Source organism: Tigriopus californicus, chromosome 8 (assembly GCF_007210705.1).
Source record: "Tigriopus californicus strain San Diego chromosome 8, Tcal_SD_v2.1, whole genome shotgun sequence".
In the NCBI taxonomy this organism is placed as follows: Eukaryota; Metazoa; Arthropoda; class Copepoda; order Harpacticoida; family Harpacticidae; genus Tigriopus; species Tigriopus californicus.
In genome coordinates this window covers 10,901,795-10,919,983 of record NC_081447.1, presented here as the reverse complement: position 1 = coordinate 10,919,983, position 18,189 = coordinate 10,901,795, and the positions used below count along the sequence as shown (strand labels likewise).

Here is an 18,189-nt window from a genome sequence, read left to right as displayed (position 1 = left end):
AATATTCCTTGCCCCACCCCTATTCCCAAAATACGTTCCTATTCAAATGTAGCTGCCCAACCCATTTCCCAAACCCAACCATCCCCATTAGCTCATTCTTTGCCTCCAGTAGAACGTAGCTTTGTTGATAAGCGGGATTTTTTACGTTTAGAGAGGATGGTCCAAGATCTTGTGAACTTGGTCCGTCAAAAGAGAGGCCCGTAAAGGGGCTATATTTGAACGTGCATTGTCTGATTTCTAAAAAAGACAGCACAAAAGTTAAGATCTTAGAAGAACTAGCCGTTGAGAGATAGATTCGGCCAGGGGTCCTAGATGAAAAGCTAACCGTAGTTGGTTTCAACTTGGTTCGTTGTGATGGGGTACGACCTGATAATCCCATATTTCCACATGGGCGTGTATGCGGTGTATGCCTTTGTGTTAGGAATGATCTGCAAATTATGAGAGGAGTTATGCAGTAATCTCTGAGAGGGCATATCTTTCGATCCAGTTTTTGGATTGAGCTGGAAATTGAACTGTCTAATTGATGCTCATTGAGCTCCAGACTTGTGTAGCAAACGCAATGCGTGTACTCAATTCCGAAATGCTAGTTCTCCAACGTAGCATTCCCTCCCTGTCCAGTTTCCAGCGGTTCCTGATTTGACGAACATGTACTCCTTTGTTGGCCTCTTGTTGTCGCATTGTTTTAGGAGTTGATGGATATGAAAGTAATTGAGATCATTGAAAGACAAATGTCTGCAATAATTGGCTATTAAGACCTTTTTTTCTACGCAATAATCTCGATGTTTTCGAAACAAATTCAGGTTTTGAACAAACGTCCTCGTCCACCAGAAGTTGACAACGGGTCGACCTTAGTTTACTTTGGAATACATGATACATGAAAAATGAAACTTTGGAACAGTATGAGGGTTAATACCACTGTAGGGGTCTCGTATGCGAACTCTAAAAGAATGATGAAACACCTTGTTGGGCCCTTTGAGGTTGCTGGGGAAGCCGTTAGCAATGTAGAGGCAATGGCTAACATGCTAGATCCGTTCTGTAGTGTCTTTTCAACCCCCTTTTAGTTTAGGAGCAGCAGCTCATTGTTCTAATGAAGAGTCTGTTGGGATTGATGATGTTAGTCAAATTGAGCAATTTGATGACCTCATAGTTACAGATCAAGATGCTTTAGCGGCCATCAGGGACTTGAGGATTTTAAGATCTTCTGGTTCTGATGGTGTGACATCTCAATTTCTTATGAGATGCTTACTAGTTTTTGCTCCTATTTTCTCGTAGTTGATGCGTTGCATCTTGTATCAGGGCAAGTTCTCCTCTTCACTAAAGTTAGCTCATGTTGTTCCAATTTTTAAAGGGGGAGATAAGTCGCTTCCCAGTAACTGTAGGCCGATTTTTCTCACTTCGAATATTGCGAAGGTGTTTGAGAAGATCATGAAGTCCAAACTTGTTGAAAATCTTGAAGTCCATGATGTCCTTCCTCCTAGTCAGCATGGCTTCCGAGCACATTTTAGTACGATTACCCAACTGATTGAGCATTTAGAGCATGACATTGAGAGATTGGAAAGACACGAGTCAGTTGATGTTGTCAATCTTGATTTTACCAAGGCCTTTGACAAGGTAGATCATGGCCTTTTTGGCCTTTTGTTGAATAGACTTCATGATACTGGGATCAAAGGCAAGGTTCTCAATTGGGTAAAAGGCTTCATTCATGATAGGAAGCAAATTGTTAAGGTTGAGGAATCCCTTAGTGACATACATGATGTCAAATCAGGTGCTCCCCACGGCTCCATCTTAGGGCCCCTCCTTTCTATAATATTCGTTGCCCCGCAACAAAAGCTTTGCATAAGTACCAGTCTCTGGTAGGAATGGCCAAGATTCCACTAGCCTTGCAAAGCACCTAGAAATAATCTACTATTGGGTTCCTGAGAGTAATATGGCCCTGAACGGAATGAAATGACCTTTGGGTCGACGCCATTAGACACTCTACTATTAGATGATGAAGGTAACGGCATTCAGCAGGTCTCATCCATGAAGGATCTAGGTGTAGTCCCCCAAAATAATGGAAAGTTCGATGGGCATATCCAGTTGAAGGTGGGTAAAGCTTTCGAAACGTGTGGTTGAATATATCGCACATTTAAGTCCAGAGATGGGCTAACTCTGTACAAGTCGATTGTTCAGCCACATCTTGAATATGCTTCACCCATTTGGGCTCCAATGAGTTCAGCAGGTTTGTAAAAGGTAGAACAAGTCCAAAGATGTTTCACTAGGAACATCACAGGAATGAGAGAGCACTCATATTGGGAGAGATTCAAAAAGTTGGGACTGTACAGTGTTCAGAGAAGGTGCGAAAGGTATCTGATACTGTACGTTTTCAAAAGCAACCATGAATTTTGTCCCAATCCAGGATTTAGGGTCAACTGTAGTGACCGTCGAGGCTTAACGTGCGTATTGAGAGCACCTTCAAGCCCTCGAGAATCCAGGGTAGTTCGAACAATGAAGGCCATATCTCTTCTTTCTCGGGCTCCTTCATCGTTTAATTTGCTGCCCTCTAATATTCGTGGGGAATTTGTAGGCCTTGTTGATCCGGTTGCATCTTTCAAGTCAGACTTGGACACTTTTTTAGATAGCATTCCAGATCAACCCTACATTCAAGGACTAGCTCAGTCCGCCAATTCGAACTCGTCGGTAGACCATATTATATTATATAAAGATTACAAGTTAAAAAGTGGACTAATTAAAACCTTTCATTTTAATAGTGCTTGGGATTACATTCCCTGTAGTGGTTTGAACAGCCCGTGAAAAGCCAAACCAAACCAAACCAAAAAAAGAAGTCTTAACTTCTTAACTTTGGTTACAAGTGAAAAATAACTATCAATAAGAATACTCCAAAGCCGTTTTTAACAAAATAAGACAAATTTGTAGTTTTTTTCATGGGCAATTAAAAATATAACTGATCATACACTCAGAATAGGATTGAAAAGGTTAATAATTAATATCTTTAGGAACTGAAACCTTTTTTTAGTTTTTACATAAGCTTACTAATTGAATTTTTTAGCCCCATGGAGTACACGATAATTTGAAGGCTTTAAGCTTATGGATAAAAAATGTTTTGTGCAAAAAGTGCTGTTTAGAAACTGACATTTCAGATGCTAAGAGTAAAAGAATACAGCATTTGTCCAGATCTTATATCAACGGGGTCCACGCACAGTTTTCACGCAACATCTCTTTAATTGCTTCGGTTTTTTGTACAGAAGAATTCATGAGAAAGCTGGACGTTCCTTTTTGCTATTTGCCTCTTTCAGATTCAGTTGCAACTTTTTGAGAAAAGATTTTTTTTAGATAATTGAACTACTTCCTCCTTAACATTACGGTGTTAGATGGGGTGTGATTTAGGCTGGCTGACTCCCAAACAATCTATATCCTTTGATGTATTTGATGGAAAGTTCCGAAGGAAGATACATGTTGTAATACAGTAAAAATTGTGTGCACCTCCCCCTCAAAAATCAAGGGCAAATAAATGGGCTTGATTCTCTCGGTCTCATTTAGATTTTGTTATTTTTTATTTTCTAACCGTAATATACAAATAATCTGTCCAACCTTCCACATTCCAAAGGAGAATGAGGTATGCATTTAACGTCAAAATGATATTAAATCTTCATCAAATTTGACTTTATATTCTAAAAAATTCAAAAATAATACTTGGCCTTGAAATCTAGATCCCAGAGAGGACATTAAATATCCTGTAAGAACGTTATGTCTATTCGAGAATTGCCATTAGTACCATTATCCCGAAGGTACAACCGTAATATACAAATAATCTGTCCAACCTTCCACATTCCAAAGGAGAATGAGGTATGCATTTAACGTCAAAATGATATTAAATCTTTATCAAATTTGACTTTATATTCTAGCTGTAGCCAAAAATAATATTTGGCCTTGAAATCTAGATCCCAGAGAGGACATTAAATATCCTGTAAGAACGTTATGTCTATTCGTAAATTGCCATTAGTACCATTATCCCGAAGGTACAGCCTCATCATCCATCTGTTTATTTACTGGCAAGCTGTCAAAAAGGTGAAAGAGGATAAAACTACATTGCACGATATAAATGAAAAAATCGTATCAATCGGCATTCTGCTCTATAAGGGTCCTTATTTGCAACGTCAGACAGCCCAAACGAACTGGGGAAGAGGCATGGTAGATTAATAAATAAACTACTCGCGACATGCCATGAAAGCGATTTCTTTTCTGGACGGACGGTCACTAATCATTTATAAGATTTTGATACAATTAGCCAAAAACAGCACAAACGCATTATAATTCAATAAAGAGGAATCGGCCTAAGCAGGCAGCTCTTTATTTGGTACAGGCTGTCTCGCAAAGTGCCCTCTGATGTGTAGATCGTAAACCATATTTCGGGCAGCGTAGGTAAATATATTACGGACTTTCCGCGCAGTTACATTTTTGCGGACTTCCTTACCGCTACGGAAATGAAATTCCCAGCAGTTCAAGAGACTATTTCTTTCTGGCTAGCTCTTGAATATGAATATTGAATATATTAGAGGGAAGCAAATTAAACAATGATGGAGCCTGAGAAAGAAGAGAAATGGACTTCATTGTTCGAACTAGCCTGGATTCTCGAAGGCTTGAAGGTGCTCTTAAAACGCACGTTAAGCCTCTACGGTCACCAGCATTGACCATAAAACCTGGGTTGGGATATGAACATTTTATATAACAGCTTAGCGATAAACGATCTTAATTACTTGTTCAACCATCCCCACCACTGGTATCAAGACAAAAGGTCTTCTTTTCATTTCTTCTCCCTATATTATATGATTTCAGTCTCGGCCCTCTCAAAGTTCAGCTCCAGTGTAAAAAGCTTTGGCATCCAACTGGGTATTCTTTTTCCGGAAACTCCGATTCAACAAGGAGACATATCAAAGGTGACACACACATCTCCTCTACTAGGGAATGTTGGGATCTAACTTATGACGTCGCAATCATTTGTCCTCGTGATTATGTCCGGTCTTTCAAGATTTCCTGTATTCAAATCTCTCTTGAAACTGCCAATCGATTCTATCTGATAACAAGCAACCCCAAAACCAATTCTCTCACGAAATGAACCTCATCGACAACCATATCAAAGAAAGCCAAGGAAGTTAAATATTTAAGCAAAAGACTAATATTACTACATGTTTGTTTAGGTTTGCTTGTTAAATCATGGATATGCTATTTAGTTATGGGTGGATTTGAAGATTATGTGTGTTTTGAATGCTCTCCGACCCATAAGGTTTACGAGTAAGTGGTGGGTCGTCAGTACTTTTGTTGGGGCTTATCCGAAGGAATTGAAATTACTTTTTTTTTTAGAAAATCATACTGATTCCATTTTGATTTCAAACAGTCCTTTCCACTGTGCCACCCAACAGCTTTAGACAAATGACTATTTGTCGAAACAACAAACTACCATCCAGGGGGTTAAATACATAGAGCTCATGTGGCGTAGTGTGTTTGGTGTCTAGATTAAATAGTGACTTTCCAATTAGAATTGATTGCCTAGATCTTGATGGACAAATTGAGAATAGTGGCAACCACCATACTGATTGATGGTTTGGTCAAATGCTACTACTTTTACAAAGCAAATACTGATGCAACTCCTACTCATATTACTGGAAAGGATGCATTGGCTGTTTGGCAAAAGAATCGAAAAACAATCTGGCACCCATGAAGGAAAAAGCGTGTTTCAAATCAAAACTAGCGTTGCATATACCGGACTACTGTAAAGTGCATAAAGATTCCTAACATGGGAACAGGATTCTCCGAGACCAAATTGAAGTGGTAGCTTGTGTTTAGTAACATTTCTCTGGCATTTGACCGCCCACGTCTTTCGCGATATGTGTCTTCTGCCCTTTGTCCTTTTCCTTACCATTAAGCCTTTACTCATGAAGTAAGGCTTAGAAATTCCGTCGTTTCGGTCGCAATCCTCGCAAAAGCATAAGAAAATCGTATCAATCGTCATCTAGAAAAAGAAAGTGTAGAGTCGTTGGATGAGATTCAAGAGCCAATCCGTTGCTCAAATGCCAAACCCCATAAACAGAGATGAAACAGTCGGCAATGATGTAGGCAATGAGACCACCAACCAGAACAGGTGCCCAAATGTGCGTCACAGTACGTCCATCGGATTCCGGAGATTTGCTCTGAAAGAAAACTCAAGTATTGAATCAGAAAGTTCCGAGCTTTACTCACCCACTGTATTTGATCACGCTAGAACGGATTTGAAGTAATCAATTCTTTTCAAGATCTGAGGGGGCCCATTCATCTTCACATCCAAAGACCTTCGCAGCTCTCCTCTTGATAAAGAATATTCCATCAAGCTTCAAGGCTCTTTGAACGAACTTATATGATTAGTCCAACTCTTGAGAGAAAATTCAGACCCAAGGATGCCAATGGCAATTCGTTTGACATCCGGGTCTTTTCAGTTTTTTGGGGGGTGATGATTGTTTCACTTCACTCTCCAAGCCAGTACCATTTATTGCGCTCTCATAGCTATTTATTCAATAATCACGGCTTTCTTTCCATGAAGCTCATAAAAGTGAGTTTTGAATAAATTCGTTCAAGAAGGATGAAATATACGAAGACCTCTGCTCAGGCGTTTAGAAACGCATTTTTGTTATAATGAATTGCAATTAAGCAGCTGAGTTTGGCTTGATATGGTCTATTATGAATGTCAATTTTTAGGATGACCAGGGCTTTTGTTGACAAATAACAGGTAGTTAAAATTCCAGGCAAATTGACATCACAATTGTCCAAAACAAAGATCGTGGTGAAGAGGGTTGCAAATAGGAGAAATAACAATTACTGTAGTTTGTCGTAAGTTGCCCAAAGTTCTACAAAAATCATCAAATTGCTTAGAAAATGTTGACCTTGGCTTTAAATTGTTATAAACAAAGCTGGTTACCAAATAGGCTAATTGGTTCGAACTTGAAAACCATTTTTGCCTCTACATCCATTAATTCTGTCATCTTTGATTCAATGCTGTCAAGGCACCTTTGGAGAGTTCATCTTTTTGATGCTATTGAGTTTGACAAGAAGAACAACAAAACCATTCCCAGTCTTCTCTTCAAATGAGAGGGGATGAAAAGGTAAATGAATTTAAAGTGTTGACAATGTCAGACTTGCGAAATCCAAATTTGAATAAACTTCTGGAAAAAAAATGATTAGGAACCAAGTTTGATCAATTAAAAGATATTTTCTGCTCACTAGTAATTGGAAAGTAACTTTCAAGCCAGGAGTAAACGGAGGGCCATGAAAACTGGTTCTGATGAAGGAAAACGTATTTTCTTGCCCCTAACTACAAAGGAACTCTTTCTAGAGGAAGGAGAGTAATTTGACAAACATAAAGGTGACGTTATGACAGTGCCAATTTGAAAGGTTGTTTTCCTCCGAGAAATGTCAGATGTGTCGAAAAAAAAGGCAATCTAGTATCTCGTCTAGATATAGAACATAAAAACTGAAAATTGAAAGGGTGACAGAATCGGGTCTCTCATTTTGGATCTAAACCTCACCTCCATGATTTCAATGCCAACGAAGATAGTGGCCACCACAATAGCGATTTTTCCAAGGAGTAGGATAAAATTCCCCACCGAGTTGATGGCAGCCACGCGGATCAGATTGGATTGAATATGTTGGAAGGCTTTCTTGGCAGCCTTGCAAAAGCTGTAGCCGTAAATCGCTGCAAAAGTCACACTTTAAGTACAATATTGGCTTTTAAGTTGCCTCACCCTTTCTGGAAAACGGCGACCTTTTCGGTAATTAAAGCGATTGCAAGTTAAACAGAAAGGCCACTCACCCACTTCGATGTAAGCGTTCTTGTTGATATATTTCAGAACTTTTTCGAAGCAGAAAAGGCAACATTGGCAACACTTCAAGCAAGCTTGGGCAACTTTTCCGGCTCCTCCGTAGTTTTTCACTCTCTTCTCAATCTGCTTCATGATGATTCGTATGAATTGAATTAAGGCCACTAGAAACGAGCCCAAGGCCACAGAGCCCAAATGGTAGCGAACCAGGCGCCAAAAACTCCTCCAAATGGGCAGACCAAGCTTATTTTTTATCCTGCAAATCAAGCAATTTGTTTCATCAACACCATAACGTGTTATGGTGTATACTCGAATGTAATATGCATTGCATAAATGGGTTTGGGCTATGTTTTGGGTAAATCTTAGGGGAATCTTACACAATCAAGTACTTCATCAATCGGTGAACGAATTGTTGAAAGGCGCATTTATCAATTGATAAAGGCCACTACTGCTGCTCTTGATGATCAATTAAATAATCTATGGTTCCTCTAGGCTTTTTGTCTCAAAATCAGTCTTCCTTGCACACATTTGAGTATCTAAGAATTCTGTAGAGATTAGAAATCTCCATTCTTACAAATTTCAGAATCACAAACAGCTCCTTCTTTTCTAGACCATGTCTTGAGGTGGCTAAGACTAGCCCTCTAGCTAAGACTGTCTTTATTCACATAACAAACCTCTATAGTAAAACTTTATGAGGCCAAGTGAAGGACAAAATGTTCTTCCGTTTATGTACATTTATTATTGAAAGCCAATTTTACAGACCTATGGAAACATTCAAAGTTTATTTGTGAACACAATCAGGACTGTCCTTTTTTATCGTCACTGATGAACTTACTTTGAAAAATACCAAGTCGCCACGGCGCCCGCAATGACCAAGTGTTGACAGGCTTTAACGAATTGAACCAACCAAAGCAGTCCAAAAAGATGATACAGTCTCATCCACTTAAAAACCTCGGATTTACGGTAAGTTACGAATCCTGTACTTTGATGCTCATCTGCCTCTCCGGTGGACTCGATCAAAATAAGCCCCAAAATCCAAAGGACGATGATGACGGCCACTGATAAACAAGTCTGCAAGGATCAATAGGAACCCTAAACTTAGCCATTGATCTAATCCACCCTCGACTTGGGCCTTTGTGACCCAAAAACGGAACGAGTTCCTTTGAACCTTACCCAAAGTGGCTGGAGGATCAACAAAGGCATAGATTGAATGGCTCGTCCTGCCTCAACAAACAATTGAATCACCAGTTTGAGACGTTTTCTCAGAACGAAAATGATCAGAAGGAGTATCACCTGGGGACATGAAAAGAGGCATCTTTTGAAGATTCAGGACCTCTACATATACATACTCTCTCCAAAAAGTTTCGAGAAGAGTGGGTGAGCCATTGTATGAGATGCATTTTCTGAGCTTGTGCATGATTTTGTGTTGTTTCTTGTGTTAAACTTGAGAATAGACAATAATAAACGGCTCTTGGAAGAAAAATATTTTTTCTCTTGTGATTAACTTTATAGATTTGTACCAATACATGAACCACTGGAATAGGAGGGCTAAGATGGTAAATTGACAACTCCGATTTGAGTCTATGAATCGACTCTGACTGGCCTAGCTTAATGAAATCTTGTACTTCAAATTTCAGCTTGATTGAACAACTGATTCAAAGCTTCAAAGTGTATTTCATGCATAACATGGCATAGCATGGTTGGGTCATCTCATATTTCAGTGGTTTATGATTAAATAAAAGTTAAAAAGGGTTTATTGTCATTGGGAGTACATCTTATACTAAGGCTAAACGGGGCAGATCTAGTTGGAAAATCTGTGTTCAAGCCGATTCTTTAAGCTGCATTCCGTTGTTGAAAGGAATTTCCATTTTGACAAATGTCCACGAATTGTAACCAAACACAAGGAACAAGGTATGGGAGAGAGACTAAAAAAGTTGGGACTGTACAGTGTTCAGAGAATGTACGAAAGGTATCTGATACTGTACATCTTAAAAAAGCATTCATGAGCTTTGTCCCAACCCAGGATTTAGGGTCAATTTTAGTGACCGTAGAGGCTTAATGTGCGTTTTGACAGCACCTTCAAGCCCTTGAAAATCCAGGCTAGCCAGACTTGCACAATATTTTTAGATACCATTTCAGATCAACCCTACATTCAAGGACTAGCTCGGTCTACCAACTCAAATTCGTTGGTAGACCAAATATGACATAAAGATTGAAAGGTGCTGAATAAACGAATTACAATCTGTCATTTTAATAGTACTGGGGTTAACATTCCCTGTGGCGGTTTGAAAAGCCCGTGAAAACCCAAACCAAAGGGGAAAAAATGCCTAATTATTTACAAATATCTTTCGTTCCTCTACCTTTCGGAGGGTGACTGTCTAAATTTTAGTAGTCGCATTTCTTGACAATGACTTCATGACTCAATGATTTCATCTTGTGCGGCTACAAGAAAGACGAGGTTGAGACCTAATCTGATTTTAGGGAACTTTCCTGGCACTTGAATAGTTCAGACTAATTAGCCATGGATGTGAAGTTAATGAAAAGTTGGGAAATGTTTTCTTGGCTGATGGGGATTTAATTCATGTTTTGGTGGGAGTTTTAAAAATTTCAACGCCTTCTGGCCATCCCATTTGATTGAAAGGCCTTTGACTTGACTGACATTTTGATCAATTGACTTTTTTATTATCCTTTAATGAACATGATCAGGCTTTTGCTCGATGAATGCTTTCGAACGGAAAAGGGTACTTACCGTGACCACGGAAGCAACAATAGCACCAATTAAGAAAGTCCGAACCTCTTCTTGATTGTGAGCTTGAGATAGTCTTTGGGCTACATTTCGATCATTGAGCTCATTCTCCCCCTGACCTTTCTCGTTAGTAGCATTGGTGGAATTAGCTGCAAGATGAAAGGGGTTATCGAGCTAGAATGTCAAAGAAGGAGCGGCCACATTTGAAACAAGCCCAGTAAAATCGGGCATGCATTTCCGATGTGATGTGGCGTCGTTAAACAAGCATATGCTTCCAAACCTCCATCCTTACCACTCCCGAAGTAATGATCGTTGAAGTAATCGCGCTTCAAGTACCAAATTACCCTGAAAACAATCAAGGGGAGGTTAATGCTTTCAATGACCCTTTCCTTAATCTCCGGGGATTTTCCCCTGAAAAAGTTACCATAGAAACGCCGTGCCTGCCAAGAGGGCAATGATTGCTAGTACCAATATCAAATATACAATAACCCTGGCAAAGAAGCGAAAGAGTAGGGTCACCAGGACCGATAATCCTGTAATGGCGAGCAAGTTTCAATACTTCTCAAATCAAAAGAATACACAAAATGAAAGGAAATTACCGAATGCAATGAGGCTAATGTACAGGATTTCCTTCCACGAGATTTTCAGATCTGCAATGACGTCGCCAATGAAACCACTCATCCCACTTCCAGAATAGAATTGTTCAGCCTTGTCCTCGGCGAAAACGGGAATACATCGGGAAAAATAAGCTTTACTGAAATAGGCAAATACCCGAATCCATCTAGTCAGTGCCTTGAACTCTCTTGAGTGCCAAGTTTTGCTCAATACAGTGCATATAGCATGATGAGCATATTGGATGCAGATTCGAGATATTCGAGAACTTACTAGTTTTCTGGACAATTTTTCACACAATAGCGACAAGATCCTCCCGCTGTCAAGCTCGTGGTCAAAGGATCGAGTGAAAGCAAGCTCTTTATCGTCTCTTGGCCATGGCTCTCGTACATTTGCGCTGTCTGAAATGTTTGGTTCGAGTTGGCATCTTGGGATTCCAATTTGGCTATGCGGAAAACTTGAATGTCTCCGTCCCCGGTGAGCAAGGCTGTCATGGACTGATGTTCTTGCTCAAGGTGACCTATTTCTATGGCATCGTATTTCAGTTTCAGCACCCGAATGGTGGGCTCATCTGTTCGGTGGCCTTTCTGAGAAATGGTAACTATATCCGCCTGGTTGGAGACTGCACCTGACCTTGGCTCCAACCCAACTTTTGCATGAGTTTCAGGGACCAAGCTCGAAGGCTTAATTGCCACAACTAAGGAAGGAACTTTACGAAGAGCTCCTGTTCCGCCTGAGTTTGAACCAGAGGCCGTCCTCGTCGTCGTTGTTGTCGTTGTCGTTGTTGTAGTAGTAGTGGTGGTGGTTGTGGTGGAACTTGATGGACCACCTTTCACCCCCGAATAGCAAAAGATCACCTTTTCCGATCGATTCCGATTGGACTCGTCGGAAAGGGACGTCCCATCATGGCCTGAGAGAGCTTGATTCAAAGCATCCTCGCCCAAGATTTGTGCATGACGAACGAGATTGAAATGCAAGAACCTGAAATGAAAGAGATTTAGGCTGGGTCTTGGATCCTAAAGCAACAATGTATGATGATGTGTAGCTTTCCTAGATAGACTTTCGTCTTCTCATTTTTATTTCATGGGGACTGTGCCTCGCAAATATCTGCAGAACCAGCACAAAATTTGGTCCTTGACAGATTTAGGTAAGTTTTTCAAATGTTACTGGCCTTACACATTCTTCTTTGAAACAGTCACAGCCTACCGACCTCGATATTCATATCCGGGAAATGTTAAATCGGGAAAGTTTTTCATTTCTTTTACGGCTAAGATATGATTTTTCGTGATGCCAATTGATAGATCGATAATTCTAACCATCAGTTCTAATGTAGTTTCAATTGATATTTGCAATAATAAGGTCACATTTAAAAGTAAATCCATCGTCACTAATCGAAGAACCCATGACTGATGTTTCTGGGTTCTTTAAAATGCTCAGGACTACTGCTTAGTACGTACGTGGACGCACCCAAATTGGCTTTGTAATTGTCCGTTTAAAAGTGATTGTTCAGCATTTTCATCCTTGTCTAGCATCGACTAACGACGCAACGGATGCTAAGTCCTTTACAGTACTATGCCCATTCAAAGTAGCATGAAGCAAAGAAGCAATCAATAGCTGAATGGTTTTCTTACGGAGAGTCGACCAGGTTTTGACCGCTGAGAGGAATCCCATCCAACAGAGTATTCTTCTTTCCGCAAACATTTCCCTGGATATCATAACCCTGGGTCACGCGATAGGGATCACCTTGGATGGCTGCCAACACGAATAGGGCTATCTGAAAAGAGGGAAACAAAACACGTCTGGGAATTCGGTTCCAAGCATAGATCATCGATCATTTTGGCAATCCAAATGACTTTGGTTTGAGGACAACTCGATATGCGGATAACTCGATCATGCACAATAAAAATCAAGCCCAAATTACTTGCTTAAAAAATGGGGTAATTTTATGGAACGAAGTTACATTTTCCGATACACTTATACTTGTGAAGGTGTGTTTCGAATCAGATACTTCCAACTGTCACGTCCTTGATTGTTTTGAAACAAAAAAAAGCGTACAAATTAAAGCCAATTCAAGCATAGTGACCAATCACTCAAATTTCGCATTTGTCCGTCCTACAGATATGATTTTAATGTAAGTAAGGTACGTATGTTGCGCTTAGTTTCTTCTGTTGGTTCGAGTTTACCGCTGGGTCAAGTTGTCCGGTCAAGTTAGACAGAGACTTGCGAAGGTTCATGAGAAACAGCAACAGGTTTGTAAGGTGGGTAGGTGGCCATTGAAACATATGGATGTCAACCCTCCATTGGCCAAGACATACTGTATGTTTATCAGAATTCCATCTCCCTTTTTCATTGAGTGTTGAGCCCTAAGACTATACATATACATGTGGTTGAGCCCCAGTAAATTAGAGAAGCCGCGACTACGTGATATGTGTCAAGCAAATTTGGTTTCGTTCTGGCTTTGGCTTTTGAACTGAGTTCAAAAGTGGAACGGAAATGAGCTTGAATGTGGATTTGAAATTTCTGCTCCTGGGCCCCTCAGGACCATCCTCCCCTCACTCACTCACCATTCCCGCGAGAAAGGCCGCAAATATGAGCAGGCAAAGGCAGTCCGTGCAGCCTCGTTTGTCCAATGGACCTTCGAAATTATCTTCGTGGTTGTGCTCTCCATCAAACTGAAACAAGGGAATTTGGAACTGGATTTCTCTGTGTATGTAGGTGTTGTCGGATGTTCAAGATATACTATGTCGGATCCTCACACCTTGCATAAAGGCCTGTGTACTTTTGATGTTGTGAAGGCTCAGATCATGCCAAGGTTACGTAAAAGCAGACACAAAATGTACTGCTCAAAATGTTCACAAAAGTCGACGTGTCACATGAATCGTGTTGGTGCCATATTTAGCCCTCAAAACCTTTGCAAAGTTGGAGGAGACAGTTCGAAAAGATACATAAATTCAGGTCTCACCCGACGAGATGTGATCTTATTCTTCTTGAAAAATCTCATGTCCTGACACAACAACTACAACAGCTGGAGATTTAGAGGTGGATGAATAAATGGAGGGATATGTGGATGGACCTTCTTTGCAATATGTGTTTAGCAATCCAACACCGTCATTATCGAGAAATGGTGCAAGTGGCGAAGAAGGCAGTCCTCCTCCAGCTCGAAGGAAAGGCTCAAGGAAAGGCTTTGGGAGGTCTTATGTCCAGTGGTCAGTGAGTCCGCTCAACCCCATGGCAACCGATAATGTATGCTCGTCAATCCTACATGCGACAACAACAAAGTGGGATTTAATCCCTTGAAAGTTGCCATCAGCTCAAAACAATGCTCTCAAGAGTGGAGACAAACTGAAATGTGCCAAACAAAGGGATTGTCAACACGGGGATTCATCAACAGTTCTATTCAAGTTGCAAATTTAAAGGATAATTAGATTTTGAAAGTCCATTTAGATATATGACTCTTTCAAATCAATGCGAAGGATGCATGGTATAAAATTCAAGGTAAGGACTGGAATAGCGTTGAAGGCAAACGCAATTTTACATGTCCTGTTAAAGAAAATATTGGATGCCAATTTAAAATTAGCTTCATAAACAACTCTTCGTATTTTTGGCTTACCGGGTGCTTCATAATAGATAAGCACATTATGCCTCCTCCCTCTTCCTGGGCCCACAGCAACAAATTGGTCGTCATTTTTGAGCGAAGCCTCAACGCATCTACGTTAAGTCTGGAAAACATTGCAAAAAGTAAGTACCTAGTTGTTTTGATTATTTACTCGTTGTAAAGCGACAATACAACAATATCGAGATTTTTTCGTCTTCTTCTATATTGATGGCCTTGGCATTTAATTTCCTACCTGAGTGTTGAAGTCTATTACGTACATTCTTTTCGATATCCAATCGACAGACTTTGGGATCGTCCAACTATTTCATCCTCTTTATTTACAAAAAGTATCCGGGACAACCTTTGTTTTCGTACAGCATCTTGGGAAGATGGGTGCGAGGGCTCTCCGCATGTCCATCAATGCTTGTCAAAACATATTTTGGAGTCTTTGGTGGAGAGGCAAGATTAAGATGGAGTTACAAAAGTTCAATCTTCCTCTTGATTGGGTCCAAATGACGTTCTCAAGACTCCGGGGTGATTCAAACTGAAGGCTTTCTTTCGCCCGTAGTTAAATCCTGGCCGAAATGAGTCATTTTAGACTGTCCGGCTCGTCAATAATGTATGCAGTTATGGGAATTACCCAAAGGAGTGCTGTTATGAACTAGCAACTATTTAAGTGAGAAGGCACTTCTTATGACCTACACATCATTATGAATACTAACCCAGAAGAAAGAACAAGGAGTGCTGGAAAAGCCTTTTGATTGGCCGATCGCATGGCAGAGCCTCACAAATTTGACAGGTCACGTTGTGTATTGGCGTACGTTTGAATTAGCATGCTCTACTTCGAGACAGCAATTTTATTATAACAAACGATCCTTGAGTATTTTCGAGACTAGCATGACATATTTCGCATTTATTGTGTTTCATGTGGTTGATTATGAGCGCTATCATCGTGGACGGTTGTTGGCTTCTCTTCGCCGTCTTTAAAAGACACATTCGAATACTCTGATTCCTCTAGGCTGGTACTATGACGAATCCTCTCAAAGGAGCTGAAGTCACTCTTGCTGTCAGTTTGGCCCCCCTCAGTATCCTCCTCTTCCTCTTCATACTCATATTCGTATTCGCTTTCTTCATCTTCCGCACGATCCTCTTTAACCGAGTCCTGTTTATCTTGAGAATTTGACGCGCCCAATTCAAGTTTTGCTTTGACCTCCATGACTTGGTCTTTCTCATTGAACGAAGCTTCAATATCTTCCTTGGGCCTAACATAAGTGTATTCACCTTGAGCTGACTGTTCCTCTACATTCCGATCCCAAGTGGAAGTTGGCTGAGAGGCCGGTGTGGTTTCTCGACTAGAATCAGCACTGAGATTATCCACCAAGTCTTCCCCCTTCTGGTCCTCTTGTTCCATTTGAGAGGAAAGAGCCTCAAGCGTTTGCTCTTCAACGGATTTAAATGGAGGCTTCAAATCGAAAATCTGAGAGAAATCGCCACTTTTTCTACTGGACGAGACGACATCTTCGACGACTGGGATAAGAACTTCTTCATCGGAGGATCCGAGCTGATCTTGGACAGCCTCAGTGACCTCACTTACATATTGCTTGGCACCCTCGATCACGTCCATGACCACTTCCTTGCCATGCTCCACGGTTTCTACAAAACTCTCTTGAGCTTGCTGAAGTCTATTTTCAACTACTGGTTGAGTGTCGGCAATACAATCCTCAGCTTGTTCGGTAACCGCTTCTGCTTTATCCGCCACGTCCTTCGAGACTTGATCGGCAATTGCTTCAATCTGGTCTGTGACGTTATTGGATACTTGACTTAAGTCCTCTTTGATTTGAGATTCTCTGGCCTTAGCCCTTTCAATAAAATCACCAACCGTACTCCGTGCTTTTTCCAATTCAGATTTGAGTGGTTCGGCCATTTCAGGATCAAAAGCTTCAACAAGGCTCTGCTTATTAACTTCCAAATGGGACTTATCATTTTCCTCCTCGACTATCACAGCAAAAGAGACCTCCTCATTGTCGTTGTACTGTGGGTAATAATCCGAGGGCGTTGGTGTAGTAGGTTGTTGGACGTCATCATTATCATTTGCTTTGGAACCCTCTTTGGGTCCCCCCAGATCTTTGGGTGGCAAGTCACTTTCAGCTGGCTTTGGAGAGGCCTTTGGAACTTCATCTTCAACTTGTTGAAAGGGTTTAGCACCGTTCTCCGACCTGTCAGACTGAATTGATTTCTTCTTGGGCTTCTTCGAGTCTTGCTTCTATTTCAGACGGAGAGCGAGAAAGAGAGAGGAAAAGGACAAAGTTAGGCAAGAAGGGATTACAACAACCTTGAAATGAATATGCCAAAGCATGCATTCCTAATTCAGCTAAGGCGCTTCGCGAATGGGGAGCCTTACCGTGGAATAAGAAGCAGCTATGGCCACAAGAAGGGCCGTTGCTAATACCAAAACACCTCCAAGTACAGCGGCTTGATTCATGTTGGCCGGTGATGATTCCTTCCTTCAAGTCCCACTATTTGGGTGGTGAGGAAATATGGCTTCACAACTCCGATGGGATGACATCAGAAGCATTCCAATGTGCTCGAGCGCGTGCATCACGACGAAATCCAGTCAGCTGATTTGCCTTCTGTTACGACAGAAGGAGAAACAAGTCGGAGCAGACACTCAAAACTTGATTTTCCCTCTCCCAGAGCGTTTAGTATGCTTGAGTACACACACACAAACTGAGACTCGGCGACAAGAAAATGTCGGACCAAAGCCGAGTAACTCGAATCGGCCTTTTACCTATCGACAAAGTTGGCAAGCCTCCCAGATACAAGCCCGCTCGCCCTTAGTACCGACCTGGAGACCTGGAGACCCACTCTCGAAACAAGGTCAACAATGGTAAGCTCTCCAAGAAATGGCTACTTTGGATCCGATCGTGAATGCTAGAATAAAATGATTCACGATGCGATTGTGCTTCAGATATCATCTACTCTCATCTGGCACTTAACATACTTGGGAAGAATACTAGCTATCGATAGGAGCGTTAGACGAAGATGCATGGGATTTTTTTGTTGTGTTTATTAAAAAAATAAAGCTTTATGCCGCTCTGCAAAATCATTTCGGTTATGTACTCTCAAACGCAAACTTGGCTTGGATTGAAGCCATCTTGTAGGTCTAAATCGTGATCCTCCAACAGATTTAGGGCAATTTGTTGTCTGCTATTATTCACATGATGCACCACCAGATAGTTCTTCTTGCCCATGTGCGGCGAGGACGGGCCAGATGCGGGATAAGTTGCCGTTGAGGAGTTGGTCACGGTGAGATTGTTGGGAACAAGGCGATCGTTGGAACGAGACGAGGTTTGCCTGTTCAAACAATGCATCGAGGGAAACTTGTTGAA

At 41.0% G+C, this 18,189-nt stretch overlaps 2 protein-coding genes across 3 annotated transcripts in view; both read right to left on the bottom strand.

The window, feature by feature from the left end:
- Window positions 1–15,449, bottom strand: part of LOC131885062 (choline transporter-like protein 1) — a 16,697-nt gene extending 1,248 nt beyond the window's left edge. Inside the window, exons 1-16 of one of the 2 annotated variants that reach the window (XM_059232985.1) lie at window positions 15,079–15,449; window positions 14,816–14,924; window positions 14,168–14,547; window positions 13,770–13,877; window positions 12,837–12,979; window positions 11,479–12,186; window positions 11,193–11,347; window positions 11,018–11,126; window positions 10,886–10,938; window positions 10,597–10,742; window positions 9,021–9,140; window positions 8,683–8,918; window positions 7,841–8,103; window positions 7,557–7,723; window positions 6,078–6,188; window positions 5,918–6,010 (exon numbers count right to left, since the gene is read on the bottom strand). In XM_059232985.1, the coding sequence (XP_059088968.1) occupies window positions 5,918–6,010; window positions 6,078–6,188; window positions 7,557–7,723; window positions 7,841–8,103; window positions 8,683–8,918; window positions 9,021–9,140; window positions 10,597–10,742; window positions 10,886–10,938; window positions 11,018–11,126; window positions 11,193–11,347; window positions 11,479–12,186; window positions 12,837–12,979; window positions 13,770–13,877; window positions 14,168–14,206 (2,451 nt within the window). In that variant the 5' untranslated portion in view covers window positions 14,207–14,547; window positions 14,816–14,924; window positions 15,079–15,449. The remainder of the gene's footprint in view (window positions 1–5,917; window positions 6,011–6,077; window positions 6,189–7,556; window positions 7,724–7,840; window positions 8,104–8,682; window positions 8,919–9,020; window positions 9,141–10,596; window positions 10,743–10,885; window positions 10,939–11,017; window positions 11,127–11,192; window positions 11,348–11,478; window positions 12,187–12,836; window positions 12,980–13,769; window positions 13,878–14,167; window positions 14,548–14,815; window positions 14,925–15,078) is intronic. The other variant, XM_059232986.1, reaches the window with a different exon arrangement.
- Window positions 15,450–15,550: 101 nt separating this feature from the next.
- Window positions 15,551–17,416, bottom strand: LOC131885063 (sodium/potassium/calcium exchanger 1-like). The gene is made up of 2 exons (XM_059232987.1): window positions 17,202–17,416; window positions 15,551–17,063 (listed from the first exon to the last, which is right to left on the bottom strand). Exons 1-2 carry the CDS (start codon window positions 17,280–17,282, stop codon window positions 15,714–15,716), a joined length of 1,431 nt encoding a protein of 476 aa, XP_059088970.1. The 5' UTR covers window positions 17,283–17,416; the 3' UTR covers window positions 15,551–15,713.
- Window positions 17,417–18,189: the final 773 nt, after the last annotated feature.

What these genes read in the sequence shown, in the direction of transcription:
- LOC131885063 (XM_059232987.1), bottom strand. Translation starts at nt 17,282, where the DNA reads ATGAATCAAGCCGCTGTACTTGGAGGTGTTTTGGTATTAGCAACGGCC. An exon ending in TAGCTGCTTCTTATTCCACG is followed by an intron (nt 17,064 to 17,201) that starts GTAAGGCTCCCC and finishes CGTCTGAAATAG; the next exon opens with AAGCAAGACTCGAAGAAGCC.